The 19,650-nt window shown below is 32.8% G+C and overlaps 1 protein-coding gene across 1 annotated transcript in view; it reads left to right on the forward strand.

Annotated features, from left to right (window-relative positions):
- The window catches only part of LOC129751186 (sodium-dependent proline transporter), a 376,098-nt gene that overhangs the window by 91,810 nt on the left and 264,638 nt on the right, over nucleotides 1-19,650 (forward strand). Inside the window, exon 2 of the mRNA XM_055746547.1 lies at nucleotides 16,195-16,492. Coding sequence (XP_055602522.1) covers nucleotides 16,463-16,492 — 30 coding nt within the window. The 5' untranslated portion in view covers nucleotides 16,195-16,462. The remainder of the gene's footprint in view (nucleotides 1-16,194; nucleotides 16,493-19,650) is intronic.

Consider the following 19,650-nt stretch of genomic DNA (forward strand, 5'->3'; position numbering starts at 1 on the left):
ATTCAAAATAATGTGGATTCAGAATTCAGATTTAGATTTCAGATTCAGGATTTAGATTCAGAATTCAAATTTTGTAAATGTATTTTCGGCATATTGGTGAAAAATTTAGATTCATGGAGAAAGAATATCAGAATTTAAAATTGATGAAGATGTTGCGAAGTAAAGTATGGTGTACGTTAATAAGTTTTCCTTGCAAAAATGTTCTTTCACTTTTTTCATCATACGTAAATTTTTTCCTCACTTTTCTACCCATCTTTATCAATTTTCAATTCTGAAATTGTTTCCTCCAGAATACTAATTTTCACAGTTTTTGATAAATTTGCGATGACTTAAAGATCATTACGCATGAAAACACGATTTTGTATTGTGAAAACTTTTTTTCACAATTTTTCTGAAATTAAGGGTGCTGCATACTTTTAGGGGTAAAACCATACACTAAAAGTTGTAAAATCCGAAATCATAAAAAAAATTTTGGATGAAAGGAATTTCAATTTTAACAAACGCGTGATTCAGAATTCAGATTTAGAATTCAGATTCAGAATTCAGATTCAGAATTCAGATTCAGAATTCAGATTCAGAATTCAGATTCAGAATTCAGATTCAGAATTCAGATTCAGAATTCAGATTCAGAATTCAGATTCAGAATTCAGATTCAGAATTCAGATTCAGAATTCAGATTCAGAATTCAGATTCAGAATTCAGATTCAGAATTCAGATTCAGAATTCAGATTCAGAATTCAGATTCAGAATTCAGATTCAGAATTCAGATTCAGAATTCAGATTCAGAATTCAGATTCAGAATTCAGATTCGGAATTCAGATTCAGAATTTAGATTCAGATTCAGAATTCAGATTCAAAATTCAAATTCAGAATTCACAATCAGAATTAAGATTTAGAATTCAGATTCAGAATTCAGATTTTTGTAAATTTATTTTCAGCATATCGGTGAAAATTTAGATTCTTGGAGAAAGAATATCGGAATTGAAAATTTATAATGATTGATGTTGCGGGGTAAAGTATGGTGTGCGTTTATAAGTTTTCCTTGCAAAAATGTTCTTTTGCTCTTTTCTCTTCATTTTTCTATCCATCTTTATCAGATTCAGAATTCAGATTCAGAACCCAGAATTAGAATTCAGATTCAGATTTAGAATCCAGATTCCAGATTCAGATACAGAATTCAGATACAGAATACAGATTTAGAATTTAGATTCAGAATTCAAATTAGGAATTCAAAATTCAAAATTCAAAATTCAGAATTTTGAATTTTGAATTCAGAATTCAGAATTCAGAATCCAGAATTCAGAATTCTGAATTCTGAATTCTGAATTTGAATTCTAAATTCTTAATTCTAAAATCTTAATTCTGAATTTGAATTCAGAATTCAGATTCATAATTCAAACTCTGAGTTCAGATTCAGAATTTAGATTCAGATTTAGAATTCTGATTAAGAATTCGGATTAAAGATCAACCTGGAATTTGAAATTGGAAATTATATTCAAATATTAGACTAAGTGTTGTAACTCAAAATTCAAACTTTAGAATCAGAATAAGATTTCAGATTTAGTTTCCAGAATGAGATTAATCATTTAATAGTCATATTACTTTCCCCTCCTTTGGTGAGAATTTTTTCTTTTATGCATGGTTGAGCTCTAAAAAAGGTATCATGCTAGGCCACGTGTCACGGCTATCCATCAATATTGTAGTTGGTTTTCCGTATTCAGTAAAAAAAGCATAAAAAAACAGTAAGATTCGAACCGTGACCAGCATCGTGAAAGTTCTGGTTGCTACCACGGCACCATTTCAGCGTGTTATAAGTCTAAGAAATTCAACTGTTTAAATACCATTCTTTCCATACATAAAATGAACTCCTTACATACCAGTTCGCTTTTCCCCAAAAAACGTACTATGCATCATTTTTTTATATTGAGATCGGAATTTTTCGTGTTTGAATATCTGAAATCATACTTATATGATGCAGAGGGAAGGAATCTATCATGTGTGTTCTATATTATTTTATATATTTCCAAATATAACTTACACTCTGTTAGAAAGGCTCCAATCCACTGTTAAGTGTATTAAATCGGGTTTTTAAAGTAGAGAAGAGAAGAATTTTTTGCTTGACATTTTTGCCGCCTTCCCCCTCTTTCTACGACCATGTAAAGAGCATCAGGTTAAGAATTCAGATTCAGTAGTCAAAAAATGCTTTTGGTGATTGTTTTGTAAGGTGGCAATTGATGTATGGAAAAAATTTCATGATCGAATTTTGAAAACCGGCCATAAACACTTTGTACATTGGCACAAAAATCTGACCTGTGCAAAATTTCAGCTCAATCGAATTTGATTTGGGGGTGCCTTAAAGCGCTCAAAGTTTCGATTTTTTTGTTCACAAAAACAACCAAAGGGAAGACCAAAGGAAACCAAAGGAAAAATCGAGATTTTAATTTTTAGGCTTTATGACTTAAAAATGCACTACACTTCAAAATCTGATTTTATCAGAAATTTTTTTTTTCAAATATCGACTTAAAATTTTTAAAACTTCCAAATGGGGAACAAAAGGAAATTCGGAAAATTGAAATTTTAATGTTGGTGCAAAATTAGTTAGAAATGCATGAAACTTCGAGATGTGGTGTTAACTCGAAAACAATTTTTTCGACCAAAAATTAACTTTCTGGGTAGATTTTTGGCTAAACATTGCTTTTTTCTTGGTACCACCAGATCTCGATGTGTTATGCATGTCTTATTCATTTGGTATCAAAATTAAAAGTTCGATTTTCCGAATTTCTTTGTTCAGGTGATTTTTAATAAATTTATGACGATTTTAGATAAAATAAAATTTTTCGAGAAAGCTGAGCTGAAATTTTGCACTGTTCTTTTTGGGCTAATCTGCAAAATGTATATGGTCGGTTTTTGAAATTCAATGTGAACCAGCCAAATGGCACCCTACTGTTTTTTATTCTTTATTTTCTTTGGGTTTTTTTTATTTTGAAAAACGATATTAATTTTCAGAATCTAAGAAAATAATCTTAAATTCCAAATGTTTTTGTTTGAAAAAAAAAAATCAAAACTGTAAATAGGTAAATTCGTTATCAGATTTCAGCTTTACTGAATTGATAATTAAACATCAGATTAACAAACCTTGCAATTGCTCAGTTCATATTGAAAATTATAATTTTAAGTAGACTTTTTAAATCACTATTGATGACTAACCAATATAAAATTTGTTTGAAAATTTAATGTATCATTTTTTTTTCCAAATAATAGCTGTTTGTTTTTTCAAAAGAAGGAAGAACAAATACAAAACAAAATTCAAACTTTGAATTTTATGCATTTTTTCAGGAAGTTTAAACCTTACACATTTTCATAGATAATTTCTTTATGAATGGAACAACTGTTTTGGTTGATTTTTTAGGGATTTATAACGACTATCAATCTCGGATTTTTAAGTAAAAACGACTGTTTTTTACTCCAACGTTTCGATCCTTATTGGATCTTCATCAGGGGCTACAATTTATTGCTAATTTAGTGAAAATCGACTTTGAATTTTGTTGATGCTTACCGATAATGTGTCGATTTCTTGTTAAGTTTGATTCGGCTTATCTTGAACTGCTGTCATTGGGTTTTTTGTGTTGGAGTTGTTGTTGTTTTTAAATATGGATGCATACATTTTTAATATGGGTGCATGCATTTCTAAGTTGTTTTTAAATATGGCGTTCACTAAAAACAACTTGAAACCCAAAACAGTCCACAGTGCAAAGTTCTGATGCAGAAAATTGTAAAACTCCCAATATTGAATAAAAAACGAATATTCTACGAAAATTCGTCAGCAGTAAGTCTCACCAAACTTTAAAATACATGAAACACAAAATTATAACCAACATAATCCAACACAGAAACCCAATGAAAGCAGTTCAAGATAAGCCGAATCAAACTTAACAATAAAACGACACTTTATCGGTAAGCATCAACTAAATTCAAAGTTGATTTTCACTCAATTAGCAATAAATTGTAGCCCCTGATGAAGATCCAATAAGGATCGAAACGTTGGAGTAAAAAACAGTCGTTTTTACTTAAAAATCCGAGACTGATAGCCGTAAAAAACCCCTAAAAAAACATAAATAATTTCAGATTTGTTATCAGCATCAGTTTTATTTTTTAAAGCTTATCTTTTTTTTTTTTTAATATCAACACTTCAGTTTGAAATTGACTTTTTTCCAAAAAAAAAACAAAAATGTTAAAATTCAACTTGACCATCAACTCACTTAAATTAGTCTCTTCCTAAAAGGTAGCATTTTTATTTTACCAAACCCTTTCCCCTTTGACGAAACAGTTCTTCTGACGGCTCTTTTCCAGTTCTAGTCTTCATCCACCACAGCTTTTTCTGAATGTTTTGTTCCCAAAAACCAATTTTCATTTCTAACTTTCTTTAAGAATCACAAAAAAAAAAGTTCTAGATTTTCCTCAGAATTCACCTTATTGTGTTTTTTTTCTATTTCTCATTCCTTCCTTCGTTTGAGATGTCAGTCAAAACCGAAGCTATCTGAACACAGATTAACATCTTAGACCGCGATTTGCTTCCCAGCTTTGTGAGCTTTTGATTTTGCATGATAAATCAACATTCATTCAGGGATTACTATTTCCGTCATAACTCACTAATAACAAGGCAGTAGTCGCCAATGAAGGTTACTCACTCTAGCCAATTCTGAGATGCCAGCATTTTGCGCCTAGAAACTCTTTCAAGTCACATTTAATGAGGGGTCATTGAATTTATCCACCGGTTTTTTTTGTATGGGAGGGAAAAAAGGTCAAATTGAGCTTAGTTTTTCAGTTTATTCTTCACTTTGTTCAAGATTTGAGTGTTCTGGTTTTAGTGATACTTTAATTTTCTAGAGTTTCAAATGTGGAAAACGGTTTCTTAAATTTGGTCTTTTATCGTTTTTTTCAATTTAATTGAAAAAAGTGTAAGATGTAATGAAGTTGCATAAGAATGTTTTCAATTACTAAGCATTCATCGCAACAAAGAATTGTAAACTTGTATTGAAGTACAAATTATCCCTTAAACAAAAATAAAGTATTTCAAAAACATTTTATGATATTGCAGGCTTTGTACAAAAATCTATTTTAAAATGTTTTATGCAAATCCGATTATCAGAGTTATTCTGTAGAGATTCTCGTTACGTAATATTGAGCTAGACTAGATTTCTAACTAATTTAACAACGTATCATCAAATAGATCAGCCACCCCAGAGCGCACGTGCCTCCTAGAGTAAACAAAATGTTTATTTCCCAGAATGCTTCTCGGGACAGGTTTTCCCGACCGAGAATTGAGTTCCTTTTTTTGGTCGCTAGCACTCAATGACGAAGCCATTCTCGGCAAACGGGGCACTACTGACGCCAATCGCTAATGAATTCGGCGATAAAGTTCTGGTAATTTCAGGTCTTCGCGTGTCATGACCTGTGAAGCGAATGGAGAAAATCGTAGAATGTATCATTAAATGTGAGACTGCTAATTTAGAAGAGTATCGCAAAATAACGTGGAGGATTTATGGCCTTGTTGACGGGGACTGTTGACGGAGTTTTATAAGGGTATTTCAATTAAATTCATGATTTTGTGCACAAGAAGATGATTAAACTTTTAATTGGCTCAAATAAAAGAAAAAGTTTTTAAATCCATTTCGCAAGATATCAATGCCAGAATTTAAAATTTTCCTGGTTTATGCCAAAAAAGTATCTACCTTATATAGCAATGAATAGTTTCAACTCCATTGAAAATTGGAGAAAAGACGATAAACACGTTGACCGAATTCGATTACAGAAGTGACAGGCTGTGAAGTTTAAGCTCACACGATTCCATGATTGATTCCGGGGGAGAAACAGTTGATGGGCTATATTGTTCCTCAAATTTTCTGCCAAATTAAACATTCAACGGCAAGAAATTATCCATGGAACCAAAATCGTAACGAGCCAACAACAAAAGTGTCCGAGCAACCTTCAACTCATCAGCAGCAAGCCTCTGGCCACTTATTCCAGTTGTCCAAAAAAAAAAATGCTCATTGACATTGACCGTCCTCGTCCATCCTCCAGCTGGTCCGGTTTAGTCGCTTCGGATTCATAGTTGAGGTGAAACCGAACCAAAAAAAGTGTACTATAAACTACTAATGGAGAATCATGAATCGTAACCACGAAGCGTGAAACTTCAGGCTTTTTGATTTGTTTTAGCATCACAAAAAAAAAAACGTTATAAAACATGTATGCACTCTAGTGGCTGCTGTGGGAGGAGGTTTCCCGCATTAATAAAAACCGTTTCATATTCATCGGAGTGACTTTTCCGAAATGCTGTACGCGTAAACTTGGCATTTTGGGAACAATTCCGCAAATCAAAACGAGCTGACGCATTGGTTATTGTTTTATGAGCTCGACAAATTTGATTGCTAATGTAGGATTGAGATTGGGATTAAGTTTTCACAGTTTTGATGCTTCCTACAGATAGTGAATTATGTATGATAATTGCCTGACACTCCAACAGATGTATCTTTAAGTGGACTTATTTTCAAAAAGGAAACATATGTCAAACAAGTTTGCAACGCAGCATAAATCGACAACTTTAAACCAAGAAACTAGAAATTTCGGCAAACCGTTTATAGAAGGCAAAGATTGAACTGAAGAAACCTTTTCTTTTAAAAACATAATTGTAATAATGACAACGCAAACACTATGGAATTGATTGAAATCTGATTGTCAATCATGATGGAATTGATAGAAAATAAGCCAGATTTTTTAACAATAGGGGAGATTGGGGATACTTGATCCCCTTTTCTTGTTTTCACCATATCGTTTTGGAGAAGCTTAGCAATTCGCCGTCTTTGACATTTTCTGACAGCTTGTAACTTCAAGTTTCTATGCTCCAAAAATTAGAACGATACTTGAACCCGTTGATGAACTAGAAGCATTTTCGTGGGAGTAAAAAAATTGCGATTTTTCTGAAGTTAGGGGAGACTTGATCCCCTATTGAAGGAGACTTGATCTTTTATTCAGGAAGCTCTAATCCTTGTATAAAAATCAAACAAAACCTCAAGATAGAATGTTAATTGACTATTTTGGTCATGTTTGTTCTCATTTCACAATTTATAGCAGACATAAGAAGAAAGTTCTATAACTTTGTCTCAACGCTAATAACATTGCATACTTAAAGGCGCTATTTTTTATAATTAAGAGAAAATTAATTATTTTTGCTCTTTTTTTCAGACAATTGTTTGATAAATATTAGTTTTTGGATGAATATTAGTTATTTCGTAATCAGCAATCATAACGATCAATTCAGAAGAAGAATATTCCGTTTGGAAGGGGGATCAATTGTATCCAACTCTAGGGAATCAATTGTACCCATAATCAACATTTTAGAAAACTTTTTCTGAAAAAAGTTGAGAGTTTTCCATTGTACTGAAAATATGGCATTATGAAGTTCATTTTACGCTCGAACGATTGATACATTGGAACAAATATTTTTTTCATTATTTTCCCATGTAAGGAACATTTTAAAGTGATGAAAACAGATCTTCAAGTTACATTTTGTGAAATTTTTCAAACAAAGTTCATTTACTCAAACAATTATTTTGTTAAAAAATTTTAAACTACAAGCATTGTTATTTTGCTCATTTTGGCACATTTGTCTTGAACATTTGTTCTTTGTAAGACATTCCAGTTTCGAGATATAGCTAAGGAATCAAGTATCCCCAGGGATCAAGTATCCTCATTCTCCACTACAATTTACAATGCTTGACTACCCTATACCCTATTTATCATTGATCAAACAAGAACAGTTTCAGAAATTTTTATTTTAGCTATGGGTTTAAAAAAGAATGTACATTTTACATAGATCTGTCGTAATAGTAGTCGTTTATGCTTGACTTGAGGAGAAGTGAAGAAATGATTTTTGCTCTTATTTCACACTAAGGAGTGTATCAAATTTAAAAAAGAACATTTACCCAAGCAACAATATAAGCTTTGTTTTGGTCAGCAAAACATCGTTAGGATCATAGTGTTAATCTTTATAAAATGCTAAAGCGCATTCCATGCATCACCAGAACTATATTGGCACTCTGGCTGTTGGCCCTGTTCTAGAAACGTCATAATTACAAATTTTTAATGCATCGATAAAATCATTATGCTGTCACCAAAGCTATTATAAAGATTTCATAAAACATGTTAGCCATTTTTGTTGTTTCGATTCCGTGATTTTCCGATTTTTTTTCAGCAACCATGATGGTTAATTGAGAATAGAGAAATGATCGGGTAAAATCCATCACAAAAAAAAACAAATCCCAGCAAACATACAAGGAAGGAATGATAGCTCAAATCGTTAACGATGTTAATGCGAATCGCAATTTCTACCAAATAAGTAAACGATCGTAAAAATGGCTACTTAAAATCGATATAAATCGGATATGATAAAAAGTCCACCATGTTTGCAAATTTGTTCTCCTGTGCGGGATTTAAGTGAAAAAGCAACTTTATTGTTCTCTTGCGATAAGCAAAGCAACCAAATTGCTATAAATCAGATGGTTAATTTGGAAAATTGTCCAATGAGAGAAGCAGCAAATATTGTCGCTGGCAACGGTTGCATGCATTGAGAGCAAAACTTGCGCTATCTCGCATACTTTTAGGATGTACAAATAAGGTGTTGAATATCGTCCAATTTGTGTAGTTCTCATCGCCTAAGCCAGAATTTTGAAAAATGTTTGTATATTGCCTCCACTTTGGATGGTAAATTCTGTTTTTTTCGAGTTTTATACGATGATTCTGTAATGTTAATGAATCGTATAACAAAGTTTGTAAAGAAATATACATACACAAATGTGTGCTGGGATTCTAAGCCTCTTTTTAATGCTGCTCAAGATTTTAGGTAAAATGTGTAGGCAATACTATGATAAAACAAATGCGCCTCGTCGAACCATTAGTATAAGAAAATTTTGATAAAATTGTATTTTGATGGGGAAAAAAATTAAAAAATTGGACGATGAACTTTTTTTTTTAAATACAAAATTGTAATAATGACAACGCAACCACAATGGAATTGATTGAAATCTGATTGTCAATCATAAAGGAATTGATAGAAAATAAGCTTGAATTTTTTTACAATACAATTTACAATACTTGGCATAGTGAGTCCATCAACATGGCGTCATTTTTTGCATTTCCGGTTTTGTAATAAACATGGCGTTAGTCAATTCAATGCTTAAAAGCTTTATTATGGTCAGATAAATTTCTAATTAGATTTTTAACAGTTTTATGAGAGCCATATAAATAGCTGAAATTTTGACGCTTCTCTCGCAAGCCAACCAATAATTCGTGTAGGATGAGTTCCTCATTTCTGAGTAGTTAATCACTAGTACAGTAAATGAGGACAGATTTTTTTAATAAAATAAATAAGATTGCACATGAATGGTGGAATGAAACCATGGGTTGAAGATGAACTGCGGTAAATGTCTAAAAACCGCATAAAACCCCCACAATATTAGAAGAAGTTGAATTTTGCTTTCTGACGCCATCTTGAAATCCAAGATGGCGGCTTTCGCTTAAGTTTAAAATTGCATGAAACTCCAACAATAGGGTATTTGGTGAAATAGCTAAATGAGTATAAGTCTAACTGCTATCGGACGCCATCTTGAAATCCAAAACGGTGGCTTTCGATGAACATTAAGATGATTTTAATTACTGAAAATCACGCAATATGGGTATTTGATGGGATAACTAAACTAGAAGAAGTCGAATTTCGCTATCTGACGCCATCATTTATCCAAGATGGTGGCTTTCGCTTATCTTTTCAAATCTTTAATAACTGAAACATCCACGAGACGCTTAATTTTAATCGCATGAAACTTGAATATATGAGTATTGGGTAAAAGATTAACGAATAGAAGTCAAATTTTGCTATCTGACGTCACCAAAGATGGTGACTTTTACTGATCTTTAAAACACTTTAAATGATCTAACATCTCATTTAAATTAAATAAACAATTCCGAAAAATGTGAAACATAGTAAATTAAGGAAAAAATTAGTATGAAAATAATTGAGAAAAAAAATTGGAAAAAGAGGAAAAACCAATAAAAAAAATTAACAATGTGAAACAAAAACAAAATCAAATGAATTAAAACAAGACTATGCAAAACTAGTAGAAAAAAAATGCGTTTGAATGAAACTTGATCAAACAAGATTCATCATGATGAATTAAACTAAAACATGATAAATCAATATCAAATAATTTAATTAAAAAAAGGTTGAAAATGACAAAACTAGACGTATCAAAATGAAATAAAGTAGAAAACGATCAAATATAAAAAAAATCTAGAAGAATTACCAAGATTAACCAAGGCAAAAAAGGTGAAACAGAATTTTTCTTGTTTCCTTTTGTTCTGTCCAGTTTTATTTTCAATCATCGAGTTTTGTCATGATTGATCTTGTTTTAGTTCGTTTTAGATTGTGGATGCTTAATTTTTACATTCTTAAATTTTTTTATTTTGCTTCATCTAATTTCAACTTGGCATGTAAAGTTGTACTTTGTTTTTTTTTTGTTATATTTTTTCATCTTGTTTCATTAAGTATTATTTCTTTTAGCTGTTTGGAGTCATTGATTCCTTTCACCATATATTGTGGTTATTTTATGCGATTTTCAGTCATTTACAGCAATTTAGAGTAAAGCGGAAGCCGCCATCTTGGATTCAAAGATGGAGTCAGATAGTCAAATTCGACTTTATACTCGTTGATCCCTTTCAACTAATATATTGTGGGTGTATTATGCAATTTTCAGTCATTTACCAGCCACCATCTTGGATTTCAAGATTGCGTCGAATAACGAAATTGGACTTCTACTCGTTTAACTCATTTGCAGTATTTTCACATTTAGAGGAAGCTGTCATCTTGGATTTCAAGATAGCGCTGGACAACGAAATTCAACTTGTACTCGTTTAGCCCTTTCATCATATTGTAGATGTTTCATGAGTTTTTCAGTTATTTACAGCTTTGAAAAGAAAAGCGAAAGTCGCCATCTTGGATTAATAATGGCGTCAAGCAACTTTTTTCGTCACTGCGGCTCCTGGATTTCGATTTTCCCCCAGATCCCGGCTTCGTTGTTGTCGAAATACATTCCCGGAAAACTTTTATTACTTTGGTACGGTTGATTTTGCCACATTCAATGATTTTGCTATTTCTGCGTAAGGGTAGTTTGGATTTTCACGACGCATGTCCACAATTTTGATTCGTAGCTCCTACACTACTTTGAAAACTGAGAACTCAATGTCGAAAGCCAAATGGGTCGATTCACGATGACGTATGTTCCCTTTTGTGGTGACAGTTCGCACGTCCTGTTAACAAAATTTTACGAACGAGAAATGGAGTGCGGCAAAATTTTTCGTGTAGCTGCACGGTCTAGAAAATTAGGTCAAAACTCAGTTTGAGGATAAAGTCTGCTTCATTTAATATTGGAACAAATTCTTTTGCTCATTGTGGAGCTCCGAGTGGACGGATTTGGAAACTTTTTTCACCCACGTGTCGGACAATTCATTACCTTTCACCATGTATTTATGTCATAACACCAAACGATAGCATTTTGTAAACAACCGCCATGGAAGCCGAACGGAGAGATCAAATTGTGCACAGTTTTCTTACGAGTACGAGTACGAGAATTTCTTCGAAACAGCAATGAATAATTTTTTTAATTTTTTTTTATGAAAGAGTAAAGAAAATGCTACATTTGTATGAAAAACAAATTATGAATTCGTTAATAAATGACTGAACTACACGCAATTGTTTGTGTTCTAATATTAAATGAAGCAGACTTTACATCCGTCGAACTTGGTCAGCACTTGGTCGTACAGCTTTCGAGCACGGATTCTGGCCACATTGTTCTGCTGCAGCGTCCGATTTGGCTGTTTGCTGGCTCGGAATGACCTTATTCCTTCCCGGAGACGAATTCGTCGCACCGTACTGTGAGCGGCCTGGAACTTTTTGGCCAAATCGCGGTCTGAAAGCTTGGGATTCCTCTTGACGGCCTTGATGACTTTCCCACGCAGTTTCCGGTCGACAGTTCCACTCCGACGCTTCGAATGCGGCTTCCGAGCCGTCGTCAATGTTTCCTTGTACTGCTTGATAACACGCCATACGGTATTTCTGGGCATTTTAAGCTGTTTAGCTAGCTTCGATGCCGACAACAATGGATTTTCAAGAAAACTGTGCACAATTTGATCTCTCCGTTCGGCTTCCATGGCGGTTGTTTACAAAATGCTATCGTTTGGTGTTATGACATAAATACATGGTGAAAGGTAATGAATTTCCCGACACGTGGGTGAAAAAAGTTTCCAAATCCGTCCACTAGGAGCGCCACAATGAGCAAAAGAATTTGTTCCAATATTAAATGAAGCAGACTTTAGCAAAAAACCAATTCCCATTTTGTGAACTATATTCAGAGCATTTTTTATATCCTAAACGGTTATCTCTCCGGGAATGAACAAAAGTTGAAAATTCTTAATAATTTCGAAAAGGTAGTTTGTGTATTAATATGTTTCAACATGTTTCTAAAACCCTTTTTTATAGTTATTTGTTCTGGCCCCATCGACTTTGCTTTGAATATTCTGGGAGAGCGCTTCTACTTGAAACAAAGATCCCATCGAATGCCCAAATGTGGAAGCTTCTTAAAAATTTGAATGTGCCGAATCGATTGTTTAGAAGTTTCTTGTGTTTTTTTTTACCGGAAGCTGTAAACAAACGCACAGACATGTGTACGACAACACTAATCAGGGACACAAGAAACCAAAATGGGAAAATTCTCCAGTTAACCTACTGAAAGAAAAGGCTGAACTATTCTAAATTTCCACAATATGATTTTTTCGACAAATAAAAATAACGTCGAATAGTTTAACTTGTTAAACTTACAATCCATTTATACCAATATTTCATTTTTCAGCTGGATTAACAAACGAAATGATTGATTTTTCATTATTTGATAATAAAAACATCTAATTTCTTATTTTCTTTTTACCTTTTTTTCTATCCCAAACTTGAGCTGAGAACTATTGCTAAAAACGTTTGAATGAGAATTGAATAAGAACCCAAATATTTGCTTTGTTTCCTCAGCGTGTAGAATTAGAAAATAAGGAATCAAAATAGGAATCGTGAAGTGTCAAAAACAGTAAGGCAGCGCGTGAATCGACCTATAGAAGCATCATTCTCCACACAAACACCTACACCATTAGGAGTGTTTTGGTTATTTATATGAATGATTAGAAAAAAATACGGCGAATTTAAGTTGACCACTTTTTGATCCGAACACCCTTAAGTAAAAGCTTTCTTGGCGTTTTCAAAAAACGATCTGCACAAAAAAATGTTATTATAAAACCATGATAAAACATCCTAATGCTAGTTGGCTTAATCTGTGTAACTTGGGTACGTTCCTTTTACTTGCCTGATTTTTGAAAATTTTGAAAATCAGCCTCCCAAAAGCCAGCTCTAGAACTGCGCCTGGAAGAAGGGGAGGGGAGGTCTCAAACCATAATAGGAAAGTTCAGCAGGTGATCTTAGGGATTCAATGATCAACTTAAGCCTGAAGAGTGTAAGATTGTTATGTTTAATTCTTCCAATACTGAGATTACTAACACTACTGTACATTGTGATTTATTAAATTATTTAAAAAATGTAAAGAATAAATAGAAATTAGTCATCACTTCTTCAATTTTCGATCGGTTTATATGAAAATTCTTCCACATTTTTTTGTTTCAAATTGAAATTCAAGATCTTAAGAAAAAATCGAGTTAAACCGTGGAAAAATTTGAAATCCTAATAAAAACGTTCTTATCACATTTTCGGTCATAAATTCAGAAATATCAATAATTACGGAATAGTTTAGTTTAAATGATCGATAGCTTATTTATCCATTTTTAATATTAGAAAAAGAGCTTTGCTTTTATGTTGTCCGAGATATTTGTATTTATATGTGGAAGACCTTTTTATTTTCAGCTAAATTTTGTAATTTAAGCAATGATTAAAAACTGATTCACTGAGATTTTGTTGAATTTCGTGATCGGACTCAGCATCGATTTCACATGAAAAATATGAGTTAGTCAAAAATCTTCATTTTTTTAAACGTATTTTTTAAATAGTGTTTTCAGAAATTAAAATGTGGCTTCCAGTTAAGGTTGAAGATGATTTTCAATCCATAACCCTTAACTTGAGCATAGTTTAAAAGTGTTACACTGCAATATTTTTGAATTCCATTTTCGGACCCAGCACCGATTTACGTTAAAAATGTGAGTCAGTTAATGAGCTTCTGTTTTTTTAATTCTTTTTGTAAACAAGTGTGTTCAGAAATTAAAATATGGCTTCCGTTTCGGATAGACGAAAATTTCAAATCCATGATGCCCCTCTCGAATTTTGCCTGGACTGCTTTGCGGAGAGGTTTAAAAAATGTCTCGAATATGCTCGCATAGCAGTCCAAAAAGTTTTTACGGGCCTTACCCAACTCTAAAATTTAAATTTTCGATTACAACAGATTTTTGATTTATGATAACCTCAAAAATTCGTTTATGCTGAATGTTTTCGTTTTTCCTGACAGTTGTGACCACATTTCAAAAAAATATTTCAAAACAGAACTCAGGCACTTTTGCACGATAAGTTGTAATTAAATCATACGGTTTATTGAAATGTTATTCAACTACACCTACTATTGCTGATTCAACCTTAAATCATAGCTAATTCAACCCAAATTTAGTCGATCAAACATAAATCGGTTGAGAAACCAGTCGGATATAGCGGTTTAAGTCAGGAATGTCAAATTGACACTCCAGGAACTGTAATGGCTCAAAATTTCTGTGACGGATGAGGTTTGAATTGAACATAAGTTTTATCAAATATTATTGACTTGAACCAAACTTTCCCTCTAATTATTCTTTTATCATATTTAATCTCAGTTCACTTAATTTTGCAATTTATGTGACATGTCAGATCCATCTACATGGTTGAGATTTTTTTAATCGTTAATTTTTCAAAAAAAAATCTCGTACATCAGCTGATTATATCACCTTATCGTAATTTATTTCATGAGAACACAAAAATGGTAATAATTTTATGTATGAAATGATGATAGATGTGAAGTTGGAAACATTAATAACTATCCCACCATTGTGAAATTGAAACTCACACACGTTTTTTTGTTCAAAGTTAATAATTCTACAGGAGTCAGTTGAATTGGACAATTACGAATATTGATTTGTTAGCCGCCTAGCCTTTTTAATTTAGTCATCTTTGCTGCCGCATTGAGAAATTATTCATTTTATGCCAACGAAACCACACATTCCGTTGCGAAATAATAGGTTCGATTTAATTATGAAACATTGAAGGCAGCCAAGTTGGCAAAGGCGCCCTTCCTTCCCTCACTTTTAGAAGTGTTATTCTTGTTTCGCTTTTAATATGGTCATAATCGTAAAACACGTCAGATATGACGTCTCAAGTATACTAGTGGGTATACGCAAATTGTTTGTCGGTAATGGACTGAGCAAGTGTTTTCCTCCATGGCTTTTGAGAGGGTTCTGTCTTTGTGGTAAACAACGAAAAACATAGGACAGAGATGAAAATTTAGCCAAAAAAAAAGAGTAGTAGATACCCAGAGTAACTAAACCCCGTCCACGAAAACAATAATACTTAGATGGTACACCAAATCAACTGTCTGTGTGTCCTTTCGGCTGGCTCCGAGATCGGTGGGAATTTCTGTCACTGACGACTGTATAATATGAGTTGTTTGACCGTGTTTTGTTTTGTTTTCCTCCTCGCGCGGTTAAATAACTTTTGTGTGAATTTCGCAAACAAAATCTGCGCTACTGTTATCCGGCGGCCAGTGAATTGGATTCTGTAGGTAGGCTGAGAGATTCCATCTTTATTTGCCACCACTCTTAGGAGAGTGGTATCGTATCTGTGTTTATGGCTTTTGAAAATGCAAAGCCAAAAGTGTCAGGTCACTGTTTAAGAATTAACGATCAATTAAGTCATAATGTTGGGCCATATTTTAAGTTAAAATGACTTGAAGTTCAATTCTATTTGCAAATCTCTGTGGAAGATACCTGTTGCATTTTTTTTTATTATAGTGATATAAAAGATTTTTTTATTTTGCAAAAATTTAGAACTTATCAAAACATTTTTATTTCATTTTTCAGATATTGAAACCCTGGCAGAAAAGGCATGAAAATAGCCTTTTCCAAATGACGATCTCAACCGAAGCCGTGCATGGGGATGAAAGTTTAACTGCAGCATCGGGTCAGTCTGAAATTAACAGTGGAAATATTCAACTGGTGAATGGTCACCTATATTTCAAATGAAAAAGTGTAAAAATCCAAATCAAACATCCAGTGCAATATAAAGAGTGTATATTTTGAGTGTAGAACGAACAACGTGAAACCGCAAAACGGCTTGCGGGCAACGACGATGAAGTGGAACAAAAAACCAAAACAATCGGTAAGTTTCGCATGGTTTATGTTTGAATTGGTTTCAATAACTTATTTGGTAGATGGTATTGAGTTCGAATTCCATTTGGAACATGGTTTCTGGATTTCCTTTTTGTTCATATCATCTCAATTTAGAACCAAAAATCTTTATACGAATCTTTCTCAGTTTGACATCCTCAATCTGTTATCAATTCAACTCATTCGATAACCTTCAAATGCTGTATTTATTGATGGTTAGGGGAGATAAGGGCATAACGAGCACTCTTTTTTCCTACCAAAGTACGTATTTTTTAAACAAATTTTCATGAGGATTTGTTTCGTACTACCTATAGCATTAATTTTTCACCAAAAAGAAATATCCATTTAATCTTTACAGAAATATACCCTTCGTTTCATAAAGTTACAAATTTGCTACAATTAATGTATGAAAAAAGTGAAAAATCGTATTTTATTTTAATTTTTTTCTTGATGTACTCATCATTTCCAACTGTTTAAAATGATTTTTAATGAAAAATAAAAAATCATGAAATGAAGGGTTTAATAATAACCAGCTAGGTTCTCAAGTGACGAAAATATTATAATTTTTGAGTACCACGAAATATGCTCTCGTGATTTTTAAATCATCTTGATCTTTAATGTACGCACTGCAACATGATGTACACATTGTTTCCAATTTTCACCATCATGAATTTTTTTATTTTTCACTTTAGTCAATTTTAAAACACATTTTGACTTAAATTTGTTGGCTCGGGGCGAACAGAGCACTATGAATCGGGGCACGAAAAGCGTATTCTGCCGTATAATCTAGCAGCGAATTAAACTCGATGTAGTCAAGCGAATTATAAAGCTACAGTTTGACTAGTTTACATCTGACGATGTGGCCTATTGGTAAGGTTTCGGAGAGGTTATCAAAAGACTGGCGTTCGATTTCTGTTCGAGGTGATTTTTTTTTTCATTTACCATGTATGATCGAGTTTTTTGATTGTTACATTATACGGCTGTTAGCATCATTAGCCATACAAAGCACCAGAAACATAATGTATGAGCGTGTGTGAATTGTTTTTATTCTATAAACAGACCTAGACTATTTTGTTATTGCTTTGTTTGATGAATCTACGACTCACCTGACTAAATCGAGTTGAATTCGCTGCTAGATTCCCCGACAGAAAACGCACATCGTGACCCAAATAATGGTGCTTATACTGCCCCAGGGGGGTTCTCAATATGCCCTTACAGTGACTGGTTTTCAGCTTTTGGCAATTTTTTTCAAAATGCATTTTTAAACGTTTTCATCTAGTTTTTCAAGTTTCAGAAAACTAGGAAATATACTATTTTAGTGTTCGAACACGAAACAATTATCTAATTCTCATATAATAGCTGTTTTTTATGGTTTAATAAGCATTTTCCTCTAGGTGGCCTTTATGGCATAACATAAATTAAAAATAATTTCCGTTGGCTAGAATCAAACTCCCAATAGTTTTAACCCTTCATTTTGCCTATCCGACAGTTTAACCTGAGGTAGATGGAGCAAAGTGTATGGCATTTGGCCGGGGATTTGCCAGTATTGGGGAAAGGGAATTGGAAACGAGGAACTATGTATTGCCGTTGGTTTGTTTCCTTTTTATTTTTCCTAATGCCGCCTCACTAGGGAAAAACTGTACAAAACGCACCAGCGGGGTAAGATGGCCTATGCCATTATTTTTCAAAAATACGCCATCCTATGGCTACGAAAGATGTTTTTCTTCATTTTTGTTGCGGCAAACAAAATTCTCTATCATTTCTTTGGTGAAAATTTCTTTAAAACGGCTTAAATTCTTAGAAACAACAAAAAATCGAAGCTGCGTAAAAATAGTAATTTTTCATGATTAACATTTAAGGTTTTATGGCGAACCAGACTGCGCAGATTGTCAAATTTCAGATTTTCTTATATTCAATCGTATGCCCCTTTCGGATGACTATGAATATTTTTCTATTTTTCATTAAATTTTCACAAATTTCAACGAATACAATCATATAAAAGATTGGGTCAAATTGCGCGTTAGAACACGTGTTTTTTAAACTCAAATTTACATAGAATGGTGTTAAGTTTTAAGAAAAAACGAATATCAATGCGAAATGTGATTCTTTTTAACTGCTGACTCCCTAATTACGATAAAAATGCATAGCTCTATCAAATTTCGTCCTTTTTCAAGTTTAAAAGGTGCACCAATATGTGATTCGAAAAATCATCTGCCGCCATATTTGCCAAGAAATTGAATATCGTTGACTACGTTGCCTACCTATAAGGATATCAAAAAGTGTGTTTCAAAAAGCGAAATTTTCGATACGTTTGGCAATAACAAATGAGTTTTTTTTTCTAAAGAGTGATTAGTTTACAAAAATGCGATGAACTAGTTACTAAACATTTGATTCCATATAATCATTATTCTTTTTCTGGCTATCATTTCGGTATGATGCATTCTGACGTTTTCTCTAGCTGGTTGAGTTTTTAACAAAAATATCATCAAAATTGAGTTTTTGTCATTATTTTTATTTTATCATTAAAATTGCCTGCAAAACAATTATGTTGGTGACTCATATTGTTACTCAATTAAATAAAAAATAATTGAAAATTTTGTGAAATTCTTTCTGATGTTATACAAATCGTTGACAAATTTAATCTTTCAACTTGGTAAATAATAATTCATGTTAACCTCATCAAGAAATTTCATTAAACTAACGTTGGATAGTCAATGCCAGTAGTACTGAATTTAAACTTATATATTAATTAAGATTAATCACCGTGATTTATGTTTTGAAATTAATTTTTACGGCCTTATCGGTGAATGTTATGTTTTCATAGTGAGAACATTTCAAGAATTGAAAATTATAGATGGATAGAAGAAGATTAGAAGAAAATTATAGGTGTTGAAAATGAGCGGGTAGAAATTTTTAAGAAGCATTTTCACCACATCCTTAACTTTTGTTCAATCACGAATCAACTATTTTGAAATGTTAGAATTGGACAGGGTTGAGTCTAACACAACACAATAGTTGATCTTGCGTGGTTTGCACCGCGAAATTTGCAGTGCGAACGAACATATATTTATATAGACTTTTTAAAAATGTAAAAAAAATACAACAAAGAATGCAATCTCTGGCCTAAGTTCTTAGCTTAAATGTATTGTT

Source organism: Uranotaenia lowii, chromosome 3 (genome assembly GCF_029784155.1).
Source record: "Uranotaenia lowii strain MFRU-FL chromosome 3, ASM2978415v1, whole genome shotgun sequence".
NCBI lineage: Eukaryota > Metazoa > Arthropoda > Insecta > Diptera > Culicidae > Uranotaenia > Uranotaenia lowii.